Source organism: Chiloscyllium punctatum, chromosome 11 (genome assembly GCF_047496795.1).
Source record: "Chiloscyllium punctatum isolate Juve2018m chromosome 11, sChiPun1.3, whole genome shotgun sequence".
NCBI classification, from domain to species: Eukaryota; Metazoa; Chordata; class Chondrichthyes; order Orectolobiformes; family Hemiscylliidae; genus Chiloscyllium; species Chiloscyllium punctatum.
The window spans coordinates 81,251,370-81,265,288 of record NC_092749.1 but is presented as its reverse complement, the minus strand read 5'-3'; the positions used below and the strand labels follow the sequence as shown (position 1 = coordinate 81,265,288).

The window sequence follows — 13,919 nt, the reverse complement described above, 5'->3', positions numbered from 1 at the left end:
CTGCAGTCCGGCCACATCTAGTCGTGAATGGTGATGGACAATTAAGCAACTGACTGGAAGAGAAGGCTGCATAAATAGCTCCATCTTCAGTGACAGAGGAGCCTGCCATATCTGCATATAAGATAAAGCTGAAGCATTCAGAACAATCTTCAGCCAGAAGTGCCAAGCGAATGATCCATCTTGGCGTCTTCTAGTGGTCCCCAGCATCACAGATACCAGTCTTCAGCCAATTTAATTCACTCCACGTGATATCAAGAAATGGTTGGAGGCACTGGATATTGCAAAAGCTATGGACCCTGACAACATTCCAGCAATAATACTGAAGACTTGTGTTTCGGACCTTGTTGCTCCTCTAGCCAAGCTCTTTCAGTACAGTTACAACACTGGCATCTACCCGACAACATGGAAAATTACCCAAGTACGTCCTGTGCACAAAAAGCAGGGCAGACAAACCAGGCCAATTATCACCCCATCAAGTCTACTCTGGATCATCAGTAAAGTGATGGGGAAATGTAATTAGCAGTGTTTTCAAGCAATATCTGTACAGTAATAATCTGTTCAGTGAAGCACAGTTTGGCTTCTGCCAGAGTACTCAGCTTCTGACCTCATTACAGCCTGGTTCAAACCTGACAAAAAAAAAGCTGAATTCCAGGAGTGAGAGGAGAGTGATAGCCCTTGATATCGACACCATATTCAATTGAGTGTGACATCCAGGAGCCCTGGGTAGAATTAGTGGGTATCTGGGCAAACTCTGCACCGCTTGGGGTCACACCCACACTTTGCCCTCCTAATTACTTCAGCGATTCCATCCCCCCTCCCCCCGCGCCCCCCCCCCTCCCCCACCTCCCCTGCACTTGCTTTACTGCACTGGGGCCTCTATTGTTTTGCTCCTTTTGTACCTGCTATATATCTCTCTCTTTTTTTCCTTTTTATCCAGTCTTGAACATTCCTACACATTTAGATTTCTCATGGCTTGTTTCTCCTACATTTCATCCTAAAGGAAATATGTTGGGCCTGAAGTGCAATAACTGACTGCTTAACTAATAATGTGAAACCACCTCACTTTTGCACCCTGTCCTGCCTGAAGAACCTATATCCCAGAATGTATTAAAGTATAAGCCATTCAATTTCACCTTACTCTCTTGAGTCACTTACAAGGCTGAACTTGCTGTGCCTTGATTCCTTTCGAAATCATGCTGGGTCATTATTGATCTAACATACTGTGGTCCCTGCCCCTGCTAAACTATTTAAATTCTTCTCAACAGTGCTAGCAAGGATGCTGTCCCATTCTGGTTCAGGTGCAGGCTGTCCTACTTATTAAGATCCCACCTTCCCCAGTGATCCAGGAATCTAAAACCCTCCATCCTGCACAAACTCTTGAGCTATGCATTCAGCTGCTCCATTCTCCTATTTGTGCTTCCTAGCACATGGTACTGGGAGCAATTTTGAGATAACCACATTGTGAGGTCCTGGTTCTTTATCAACCACCTAGTGCTCTGAACTCTTGTTGCAAGATCTCATCCCTCTTTCTGCCTATATATCATTGGTATCAATATATACCACAATGTATGTTTTATCACCGTTCAGAATGCCCAGGGCAGCAACATGTCACTCTGGAGCCACATCTGCAGCCACAGAAATGTCTGGCTGTTCTACTAACTAATGAATTTCCGACCACTGTCATTCCTGCTTTCTTCTTTCTTCCTTGTATAGTTAGGCAGCTTGTGGCAGCAGAGGTCTGCCTCCCATGACATACAAGCATCCTCCTCCACTTCCAGAGTGGAAAATCAATTTGTAAGCAAGACCGCAGGGCACTCCTCCACTACCTGTCTGTTTCTCTTTGACTGCCTAGTGGTCAGCCTTTCTCTTCACAGCTGCAGGGACTGGAGGAAAGAAGTGACCACCTCTCTAAACACACTATGTATGTACCTCTCAGCCTCGCAGATGTGCTGTAGTGTCTCCAGCTTCAGCTCAATTTCTGAAATCCAGAGCTCGAGTTTGGGCTTTTGGAACATTTGCACTCGTGGTCATCCTGGAAAATAGCAGGGTTTGTGACTCTCCACATGTGACAGGACAAATATTCTACTTGGCTGCCCTAGCCTGCCGTGATTTAAATTTCCTTTTGCTTACTAGCGAGCTTTATCCCTAAATAATTTTACAGTTTTTAAAATAGCTGCAATTTAAATCTGAGTTCCTAAATGTTATTCTCTTACATAGTCAATCAGCTCGCTTTCCTGTGATATCATTCCATTTATCCCTATTAGTTCAGATTGTATGAACTTATGCTCTGCTGTACTCACCACCTCAGTGCTTATCCTGGTTCCTTGGTAAGTGGGTCCAAATCTTACGCTCACCATTCCGTGCACTTCCCCCACAGATTGTGACACTGCCCAGCTCCTCGGTAAGACATAGATACAATAACAGAATGGCAGATAACCAGCAGATTGCTCTGTGTTGAGTTCAATGTGTAAAAATGCTGTGTGCAAAATGGACAGGAAGAGATAATATGAACTAAGAGACATGGTTCAGAGACAGAAAGTTGAAACATATTGAAGCAAATACTTTGCAGGTTATGTGAGCTCTTGGGCTTTGGAAAATAGAACGTTGAGTACAGAAGCAAGAAAATCATAATGAATCTTTATGAAGCTCTGATCAGCCCACAAGTGGAGTATTGCCTACACATCTGGTCATCTCACACTCAGAAGAGATTAATCGGAATAGTTCCTGCATAATGAAGGCATTTTAGCTATTGGATTAGGTTCATGAAGTTGGGGTTGCTTTCCTTGGAATAAAGTTGATTGAGGGGAGATTTGAGAGGGATATGCAGATTAGGTGGCGTGGATGAAGAAAACCTGTTCCATTGATTGTACGAGGGCACAGATTTGAGGTTTTAGGCAAAAGGTGTTAGAAGGATAAAAGAATAACTTTTTTAAAGAATGAATTAGTATGACCTGGAACTATCAACATGGTGAAAGATAATGTATGATTTGGAAAGGAAATTAAGTGGGCACTTGAGGGAAATAAACTTTCAGGGCTACTAGGTTTGCGCATGGGAATGGGACAGTTTAGATTGAGTCCATTCTGGATCTGTGTAGAACAGTCAACTAAATAGACTCTTTTGTGCTGTAATAATGAATGTAAAGAAGAAGCCAAATTTTTTAAAATGAATATATAAAGAGCAAACAAATAACTCCAGAAATAATGGAATCAAGAAATAATGGAATACATGGCTTGGAGAGGGTGGACGCTAGGAAATTGTTTCCGTTAGGCGAGGAGACTAGGACCCGTGGACACAGCCTTAGAATTAGAGGGGGTAAATTCAGAACAGAAATGTGGAGACATTTTTTCAGCCAGAGAGTGGTGGGCCTGTGGAATTCACTGCCACAGAGTGCAGTGGAGGCTGGGACACTAAATGTCTTCAAGGCAGAAATTGATAAATTCTTGATGTCACAAGGAATTAAGGGCTACGGGGAGAATATGGGTAAGTGGAGTTGAAATGCCCATCGGCCATGATTGAATGGCGGAGTGGACTCGATGGGCCAAATGGCCTTACTTCCGCTCCTATGTCTTATGGTCTTATGGTCTTAAGAGCCAGCCATAAGTTTAACCTGTGTGTATGGCAGCAAAGGACATATTTCCAGCTCTCACTGAATGTTTTACATCTATTTTCACATAGACTGATGAAACAGGCGTTGTAACAGTTAGAAAAATACTTAAATTTCAGGGCTAGTTAATACGTACTTAGACTGTTAAGAGTTGCAATAGGAGAATTAACATAATCCTTGACCATCATTTTCCAACTGTTTCAGAACTTGAGAATATACAACATTTTCATGGTGTTTACAAACCCTGTAAAAACCAACAAGTTTTAAGTAAGTTCACTCTTCCAGTGATCAACTTCAGGGGATTCCATAACAATCCATTAAGTTTTAAGAGGTAACTAAAATTGCCTTTAACCAAACATTACTTAATGGGCAACTAGTACTGTAAAATATAGAACAGTTAAACCTTGTTAGTTTCTTGACATGCCTGATAACTCCACACTGCATTGTGCCACGCTTTCAACATCTTGTCTTGCTGTAAAGTCCCTAATCCCTTCTTATTTATTTTATTTAACTTTTCTTTCCTCCTGCTGTACTGAGGCAGCTCTCCCAGATTCCTTTGAGAAGTTCTTTCACTTAATCCTCCAGTGCATTCTCAATGGAATTCTAATAGCAAGTGCCATCTGGCACCTGCTTAAGTCCCTGCAATTTCCATTGCTTCAAACCTTTCTCACCAACATCCTATTCTTACAACACAGCTTCCCTGCATCTTCAATCAGCAATATTTCTCTCTGTCTCTGAGTATGACTGACTGAAGAGTCTGTACAAAGCAAGAAATCTAAAATAACTAAGCAAATTTTTAATTTTAGTCCTTGGAATTCTCTTCCTCAAAAATTGGTGGAAGTGGAGTCTTTAATATTTTTAAGGTAGAGGTAGTTTGATTAATTGATTGATTGATTCTTGATAAGCTTTCACCTCCTTGCTTATCAGGAATAAGCGGGAATGTAAAGTTATCAGATCAGCTGTTCCAATAAATGCAAGTCCTACTTGTATTTATAAAAAAAATTAGAATTTAGTTCCCTCAAAATTACAACCAGGTTACATGTCTTCTAGAATGTTCTGTGCCTTCCCCATAATTCTTCTGTCAGGAATGCCTTTTCCTCTGATTCTTCTGTTAGGAATTTCTTCATTGCCGTTCTTCTGCCAGGAATGCCATTGTTATTAGATGATGCTTTCTTTAATACATAGATGACAGAGAGAGCCAATTTCTCTCTCAAGCTAATGGCTGTCATCTCTGGCAGGTGGCAGTTAACTCTGGGGTCTTTATCGAACTGCCCCCTTCTTTTGTACCCATGATGATGTATCAATATTTCTTACAATAAGATTGGCTCTATGTTGTCAAAACCATAAAATTTCCATTTAATAGGTTTTCGATATCTAAGTGCATGGTTCAAATTGATTGACTAAAACCTGCTGCTTGGTCTGCTGGGTCTTATCAATATGGCCTTTTGATACAAATGCTTCAATTCAGACTCTTGGTCTTTGCAAACTTAAGCTGCTGCTCACAGATATCCATTTTAATTCCTATGCACAGAAAAAGCACCATCTTTTAAAGGGACCATGCAATGCTGCAGCATTTTAAAGTTTTACAAACACCAAATTCTAATTTCTGTCTCCCAATCTACAATTACTCACCCAACTTTGCAACACACCCATGTATCTGTCTATATGTTGCTTAAATGACAGATTTGTATTCACTCCCACCACTATCTTTGGCATTCCATTCCAGACACTCACCACCCTCTGTGTATAAAAAAATGCTCTTCTGGACCTTTTTGCATTTCTCCCCTCTCACCTTAAACCTATGCTGCCTAGTTTTAGGCTTCCCTACCACAGGGAGAAGCTGTCCACTATCTGCCTTAGCTATGCTTTTCATGACTTTATATACCTCAGTCTTATACACCACAGGAAAAACAACCCAGCCTATCCAACGTCTCCTTATAAGCCAAAAATTCCAGTGTAGGTAGCATCCTAGTAAATCTCTTCTGCAAACTTTCTAGTTTAATAATATAATTTCTATAGCAGGGTAACCAGAACTGCATGCAGTACTCCAAATACGGCCTCACCAATGCCTGGTCCAGCTGCAACAAGACGTCCCATCTCCTATATTCAAAGCTCTGATCAATGAAAGCAAGCATGCCAGAAGCTGCCCTCATTGGCCTGTCTAACTGTGACTCCATTTTCAAGGAGCTATGAACCTGCATCCCTAGATCTCTTTGTTTTATAACACTCTACAGTGCCCTACCATTGACTGTGCAAGTCCTGTCCTGGTTTGCTTTCCCAAAATATTGCACCTTACATTTACCTAAATTAAAATCCATTAAATTCATTAGCCGAGTGGCCCAGTTGGTCAAGATTTCGCTGCATTCCCAGATAACCTTCTCCACTATACCACCTATCTTGGTGTCGTCCGCAAACCTACTAACAATACCTCCTAAATTCTCATCCAAATCATTTATATAAAATGATCTATCCCTGTGGCATATTACTGGTCACAGGTGTCCAGTCTGAAAAACAAGCCCCCACCACAACCTTCTATCTTCTGTCGTCAAGCCAACCTTGTATCCGATTGGCTAGCTCTCACTAGATCCCGTGAAATTTAACCATACTCAACAACCTATCACATGGTACCTTGTCAAAGGCCTTGCTGAAGAATGTTGACAATGTCTACTGCACTGCTCGCATCTATTTTCTTGGTCACCCCTTCAAAAACCCAATCAAATTCGTGCACACTATTTCTCACGTACAAAACCATGCTGGCTATCCCAAATGAGTTTGTGCCTCTCCAAATGCCTATAGATCCTATACCTCCGAACTCCCTCTAAAACAACTTACCTACCATGGATGTTAGGCTCACTAGTCTGTAGTTCCCAGGCATTTCCCTGCAGCCTTTCTTAAACAAAGGGACAAGATTAGCCATCCTATAAACTTTGGGCATTTCAGCAATGACTGTCAATAACACAAATTTCTCCACTGGGGCCCCACAATTTCCTCCCTAGCCTCCCACAGCATCCTAGGATACACGTTATCATGTCCTGAGAATTTATCCACCTTAATGCATTTTAAGATTTCCAGCACTACTACTACTGTATGTGGGCAATCTTCAATACATCATTGTTTATTTCCTCAGGTTTTCTCACATCCATAGCTTTAAATACTGAAGAGAAATACTAATTTAGGATCTCACCCATCTCTTGTGATTCTGCACATAAATGACCTTGTTGATTCAATCTGTAGAGTTTGTTAATGAAATCATCTATGGAATTTCCAGATGCTGAACTCTTCTATTAAATGTTGACCTTTCAATAATTTTATTTGTTCTGAGATTAAAGTAAGTTTAAGAGGTTTTCAGTACTACATTAGAAGTATTTGTTGCTTCTCTTACCCTTTGACAGCTATAATGTTATTAGTTATGTCCCAGTTGTAGATAAATGTGTATCAACTTATGATTTAGTATCTGATTTGGAAGCTGTTCTGTATTTTAAGAATTGGTTTTTCCCAGATGTACAATTCTTTGTTCTAGAATAGGAAGGGTTTGGAGGGATATGGGTCGGGTGCTGGCAGGTGGGACTAGATTGGGTTGGGATATCTGGTCGGCATGGACGGGTTGGACTGAAGAGTCTGTTTCCATGCTGTACATCTCTGACTCTTTGTCCCATCTCTGAAGTTAACTCTTCGTGGTAAATATTATATTTCATGCCATGTCTTCCCAATGTGATTTTTTATTTTTCTTGTTTAAAATACTTTTACTTTGTGATAAAGTAGTAACTGTTCTATGCTGATGTTCTGAAGTGGTCTCCCTTGTCTCAGGCCAAAATGGAAATTTTCTGCCTTCTCATAACTGAAGTGGAGGCTGTCTTCCCAGCTTAAATGGTTAATTCTTTAGTGGCCAAAATGGGTGATTCCTGATTTTTCTGTGACTACACTGAATGAATCCAGCTGTTTGCTACCTTAATAAATGATTCATTTTTCTTTGAGTTTACTGAATGTATCCCGCTGTCTGAATGAATGATGGTTAATCATAATTTTACTTAATGAGATAATAAGCAGAGTCCGTAGAATTCCTACAGTGTGGAAACAGACCCTTCGGCCCAACAAGTACACACCAACCCTCCAAAGAGTCTCCCACCCAAACCCATTACTTTATATTTATCCCTGACTAATACACCTAACCTACACGTCCCTGAACACTATGGGAAATTTAGCCTGACCAATCCACCTACCCTGCACATGTTTGGATTGTGGGAGGAAACCCACGCAGAAACTGGGTGAATGTGCAAACTCCCCACAGGCTGTCACCCGAGGCTGGAATCGAACCTGGGTCCCTGGCGCTGTGCGACTGCATTGCTAACCACTAAGCCACCGTGTCACCTTTAATTTGGATAAATATGAAGGTAAAACAAACATCAGCAGGATTTATACAGTTAATGGTACAGCCGTGGGTAGTGTTGTAGAACAAAGAGACTGAGGGATTCAGGTACATAAGTCTTTGAAATTTACATTCCAGATAGACAGGGTGGTTAAGATGTTCAGCATGCTTGCTTGCATTCGTTGCTCAGACCTTTAAGTATAGGAGTTGGGACATCATGTTAAAGTTGTACAGGACATTGGTGAGGCCTCTTCTGTATGCTATTCTGGTACTGTATGCTATTTTGGTTGCCCTGTTATAGGAAGGATATTATTAAACTGGAGAGGGTTCAAAGGAGATTTACCCAGAGTTTGCCGGGAATGGAGGATTTGAGTTATAAACTATTCAGCCTACTTTTATCATAGAGTAGAATCTCTACAGTGTGGAAACAGGCCATTTGTCCCAACAAATCCACACTGACTCTTCGAAGAGTAACCCACCCAACCTACATTTGCTCCTGAATAATGCACCTAACCTACGCATCTGTAAACACCACGGGCAATTTAGCATGGCTAATTCACCCAATCTGCAAATCTTTGGATTGTGGGAGGAAACTGCGGCACCTGGAGAAAAGCCACGCAGATATGGGGAGAATGTGCAAACTCCACACAGTCAGTCGCCCAAGGCTGGAATCAAACCTGAGATAGGCTGGGACCTTTTTCAGTGGAGTGTAGGAGTTTCGGGGGTAACTTTATTGAGACTTATAAAATCATGAGGGGCATGGGTAAGATGAAAAGCAAAGGTCTTTTATCTAAGGTGGGAGAGTTCAAAACTAGGGGACACATTTTTAAGGTGAGAGGAGAAAGATTTAGAAAGGACATGAGGGGTACCTTTCTTACATGGAGAGTAGTTAGTGTGTAGAATGAACTGCCAGAGGAAGTGGTGGATGCAGCTACAGTTCCAAATTTCTTTAAATGTTGTATAAGTACATGAATAGGAAAGGTTTGGAGGGAAATGGGCAGTCAGGTGGGACTAACTTGGTTTGAGAACATGATCAGCGTGGACTAGTTGGACCAAAGTTTGCTATGCTATATAACTCTGACTAGAAAATGTTTACATTCAATTATATTGTTATTGTGAATCCCACATTATCAACATCCTAGAGATTACCATTGATCAAAAGCTGAACTGGACCTGTCATTTCAATACTGTGAATGCACAAGACTGGGATCTCCTGCAAATAACTCTCAGAATCACAGAATTGGAAGGCACAGAAGGAGGCTATCCAGCCCTTCGTGCCTGCACTGATTATAATACTTGGAGCCAATTTCTTTCCTCTTCCTGTATATCCCTGCACACGTTTCTAGCCAAATAATCATCTAGTGCCATCCTGAATGCCTCAGTTCATCTGCTTGCCCCACGTTTCCAGGCCGTGTATCCCCCATACTGTAACTACTTGGTGTGTGGGAGCATTTTCTCTCTCATCGCTTAATTTCCATGTAGCTTTAAATCTATGTAATTTTTTTTTAACCAGCGGGAACAGCTTCTTTTCTATCTGCTCTGTCCAACCAAGACATGATTTTAAAAATCGCTGTCAAATCTTCTCTCCCCCTTCTCCAAGGAGATCAAAAGGATGTTGTGAAATTTGAAAGGGTTCCGAAAAAGATTTACAATGATGTTGCCAGGGTTGGAAGGTTTGACCCAAAAGGAGAGGCTGAATAAGCTGGGGCTGTTTTCCCTAGAGTGTTGGAGGCTGAGGAGTAACCCTGTAGAGCTGTATAAAATCATGAGGGACATGAATAAGGTAAATAGACAAAGTATTTTCCCTGGGATGGGGAGTCCAGAAGTAGAGGGCATCGGCTTGGGGTGAGAGAGGAAATATTTAAAATGGACCTAAGGGGCAACTTTTTCTCACAGAGAGGTGTGTGTATGGAATAAGCTACCAGAGAAAGTGATGGAGGCTGGTAGAATTACAACATTTAAAAGATATCAGGATGGGCATATGAATAGGAAGCATTTAGAGGGATATGGGCCAAGTGTTGGCAAATGGGATATCTGATCGACACTGACTAGTTGTCCGAAGGGTGTGTTTCCATACTGTACATCTCTATGACTCTGAGAACATTCCCAATGTCTTCAATAATTGTAAATATTTTACAACCCTTCCTTTTAAACCGCTTCAGCATTCTTTCAAATATATTCATGTCTTTTCTATAGTGTGGCACCCACAACTGTACATAGAAACTCAGAAAATAGGATCAGGAATAGGCCATTCAGCCCTTTGAGCCTTTTCCACCAATCGATATGTTCATGGCTGATCATCTCACTCCGTATCCTGTTCCTGTAGCCCTAAGATCTATATCTCCTGGCTCTTGTACACTATGCCTGTATTAGTGAATATGAGAACATTGTATGCTTTAATGATCTGTACACATATACACCTGTGTTCCTCTGCCTCTGCACCCCCTTTAGAATTGTAGCCCCTATTTTATATTGTCTTTCAATGTTCTTCCAACCAAAGTGCATCGCCTCACACTTCTCTGCATTGAATCTCAACTGCCCACTCCACCATCTTGCTGATGTCCTTTTGGAGTTCCACATTGTGTCATCTACAAACTTGGAAATTGTTCCCTGCAGAGCAAGATCTAAATAATTAACATATATCAGGAAAAGCAAGGATCCCATGCCAATCCCTGCAGAACTTCACTACAGAACCTCTCACTAACCTGAAAAATATTCATTGACCATTACTCTATTTTCTATCACTTAGTCACTTTGTATCAACTTTGTTACTGTTCCTTTCATACTATGACCTATAGTTTTCCTCATAACTCTGTCATGTGGTGCTGTATCAAAAGCCTTCTGGAAATCCATGTATATCACATCAACTGTGTTACCCTCATTGACCCTTTCCATTACCTCTTCAAAAATTCCTGCGAGTAAGTTAAACTAGAGTTCCCCTTTTAAAAAAGTCCTGCTGACTGCCTCATTGATCTACTTTTTTCCCCATGTAGTTACTAATTCTATCCCAAATATTTGTTTCTAGACATTGTCCCACCACTGAAGTAAACTAATTAGTCTCTGATTGCTGGGATTATCCTCGCAATCGTTCTTTTGTTTGCAATTCTCCAGTCTTCTAGCACTTCCCTGAGTCCAGAGAAGGGTGAAAGGTTATGGCCACTCTCCTCTGACACCCCAAGTCCTGCTCACCACCTACAAGGCGCAAGTCAGGGCTTTGAAACACTCCTAACCTTCCTGGATCGTTGCAATTGCAAATAAAACCTGCAAAGCCTAACACCATCCAAACCAAACTAGCCTGCTTGCTTAGCTCTCCAACTGACACTTTAAACATTAATTTCTTCCACCACTGATCATATCTGACTCAAAAAATTATGTTTGGTTCTCTTTCCAAAGATGTCACCAGACCTGTTGATTTCTCCAGTATTTGCTTGTTTATGACTTAATGATTGTTTATGACTTGAAACTTTATCAATGGAGAGGTGATTTTAGAAGGGAATCAAGGAGATATATTTTCACTCTGAGGGTAATATAGCTCTGGAATTCAGTGCATGCAAAGATGGTTGAAACAGAAATGCTAATTTAATTTTAAAATTACCTGGTTATGTACTTGACATGTCTTGGCCTTTAATACTACAGATTAAGAGTTAGGAATTAAGATTAGACTGGATCGCTTTTTGTTGGTGAGTGTTGAAATGATAAGCTGAATAGCCTCCATTAGTGCTGTAAGTTTCTGTGATTCCCACAAAAGAAGAATGTTGTAAAGATACAGTCAGTGGAAATTCCTATTATGCAGAAAATAAGTGAAGCTTTGCAAAAGGTTGTGGAAAGTATCTGATTGTTATAATGTGTGAGGAGACTGTCAAATTACGGTAATGTTACTGGTTTGATAACACAGTCCAGGCAAATGTTCTGAGGAAATGGATTTGAATCCCAGCATGGCAGATGGTGGAATTTGAATTTAAAGAAAACTAACCAAAAGGCCATTAACTCTCGACTGTTGTAAAAGTCCATCTGATTCTGTTTTGCTTAAGGAAAGTTAATCTATCATCTTTACCTAGTCTGGCCTATATGCAACTTCAGTCCCACAGCAATGTGGATGACTCTTAACTGGGTAACAAATTCTGCTCTAAACAGCGACACCCACATTCCATAAAACAAAAATTATGCAACAGTGGTTGCTATTCATTGTCCATGTACACCTATTGTTGTCATTTTACAGACTGTAAGGAATCAGTAACTTGAGTTCAAACATGAGAGAAGTAAAATGTGTAGGGAGGGTATTCTAAGGCTGCTTCTGATGACTTCTAATTGATGGCACAGCATCGTTTCAGGGTGTGCAATGTTTCTTAACAGTGGGTCCAACCATATTGTGGAAAAGGGGAAAGCAACTTTGAAAAAAGAGTACACTCTGTCATCTCATGTAAAGTTTAACATAAATAACAATGAACTTTTGATTGCAATCTACGTTGATTTTGAAGCTTCCTAACTTGATATGACATTCTCTTCACAGGATTTCAGTGCAGAATTTAGTAGACAGCTGGCCATCCCTTTTAACATTGCTGAAAGATTCTGTTCAACTTTATCTACCACCACCAGGGCAATTTCTCATCCTTGGGTAAGAAGAACTAGAATTTATTCAGAGTCAGTAGGAGGCGCAGAGAGGCAGGATTACATTTTTAATGTCAGAATATTCTAATGCGGACTTAAGTATTGTTTGTGAATTGGATTTGATCAAGTGCTTTGGGAAAAGGCTCTTGACATGCAGTTAATTTAGAATTATTGTTGCCTGCATGGATCTGGAACTGGTAGTCTCTCACTCCTTTCGAGGCTTAACTGTTCAAGGCAGACTGTCATATTTACCCAAAACTTTTGGGTGAAAATAGCGTTAATGGAGAGTGAAATCAAACCATCTTAGATGCATCCAGTGTTCAAGTGTGAAGTGAACTGAGGAATTATAAACAAGTCACTGGGATGAATAACACAGAAGATATTTGACCCTGTTCTGAAAGCTTATCTAAAATTTCAGGAAGCCGTAATGACTTCAGATGCAGTATAATTTAAAGTTGTATACAAATCTATTCTGATTTTTTTAATGATTCTACTGTAAATGAAGAATCTTCAGAAACCCTCATTTAAATTTTGGTTGTTGTTCCAGAAAATCCCAATTTTAAATAAAGCATAGAATCATAGAATCCGTACAGTGTGGAAGCAGACCAACTATCTCATCGAGTCTACACCAATCCTCTGAAGAGTATGTCACCCAGATGCACCCTCCTATCCTGTTACTGTAACCCTGCATTTCCCATGGATAATCCATCCACCCTACACATGGGCAATTTAGCACAGACAGTCCGCCTAACCAGCACATCTCTGGACTGTGGGAGGAAACCCACACAGGCATGGAGAATGTGCAAGCTCCACACAGCCCGAGGGTGGAATTGAATCCAGGTACCTGGTGCTGTGAGGAAATAGTGCTAACCATTGAACCATCATGGTGCTCATCTTTTAAATGAAATGGTATTAAGTGAAACATTGATTCCCATAGGAATCATTATTAAAAGTTAAGTTCCATAGGACCTTCTTTAAAAAATAAAAAATATACATTATTACTGTACCGTGTAAGTTGAAATATAGTGCTTTAACTCACTAAATTGTCATGATGGTGAATTAAATAAGTATCAATATAAAATTAAGCATTTTGGGATACTATTGGATAGCAGTTGCAGCCTGGCCCAAGGAGGCTACCTGGACCTTGTTGTTGGGGGTTCCCTGGTGCAGACATTCAGCAACATAATATGGCTGGAAGTTGCAAGGCTGGGTAGAGGGAGCAATTTCAAGTCAAAATGTGACAGAAATCGCACCAGAATGGCACCAGTTGGGTCACAATGCTATAGTAAACTGCTTTGAAATAAATGAATTAGATTTCAGGGCCCAATAACAAAAGTGAA

At 40.6% G+C, this 13,919-nt stretch overlaps 1 protein-coding gene across 9 annotated transcripts in view; it reads left to right on the top strand.

Annotated features, from left to right (window-relative positions):
* dop1a (DOP1 leucine zipper like protein A) overlaps positions 1-13,919 on the top strand; it is a 344,210-nt gene that overhangs the window by 267,402 nt on the left and 62,889 nt on the right. For all 9 annotated transcript variants that reach the window (XM_072581124.1, XM_072581119.1, XM_072581125.1 and 6 more), the window contains one exon: positions 12,482-12,586. In XM_072581124.1, coding sequence (XP_072437225.1) covers positions 12,482-12,586 — 105 coding nt within the window. The remainder of the gene's footprint in view (positions 1-12,481; positions 12,587-13,919) is intronic.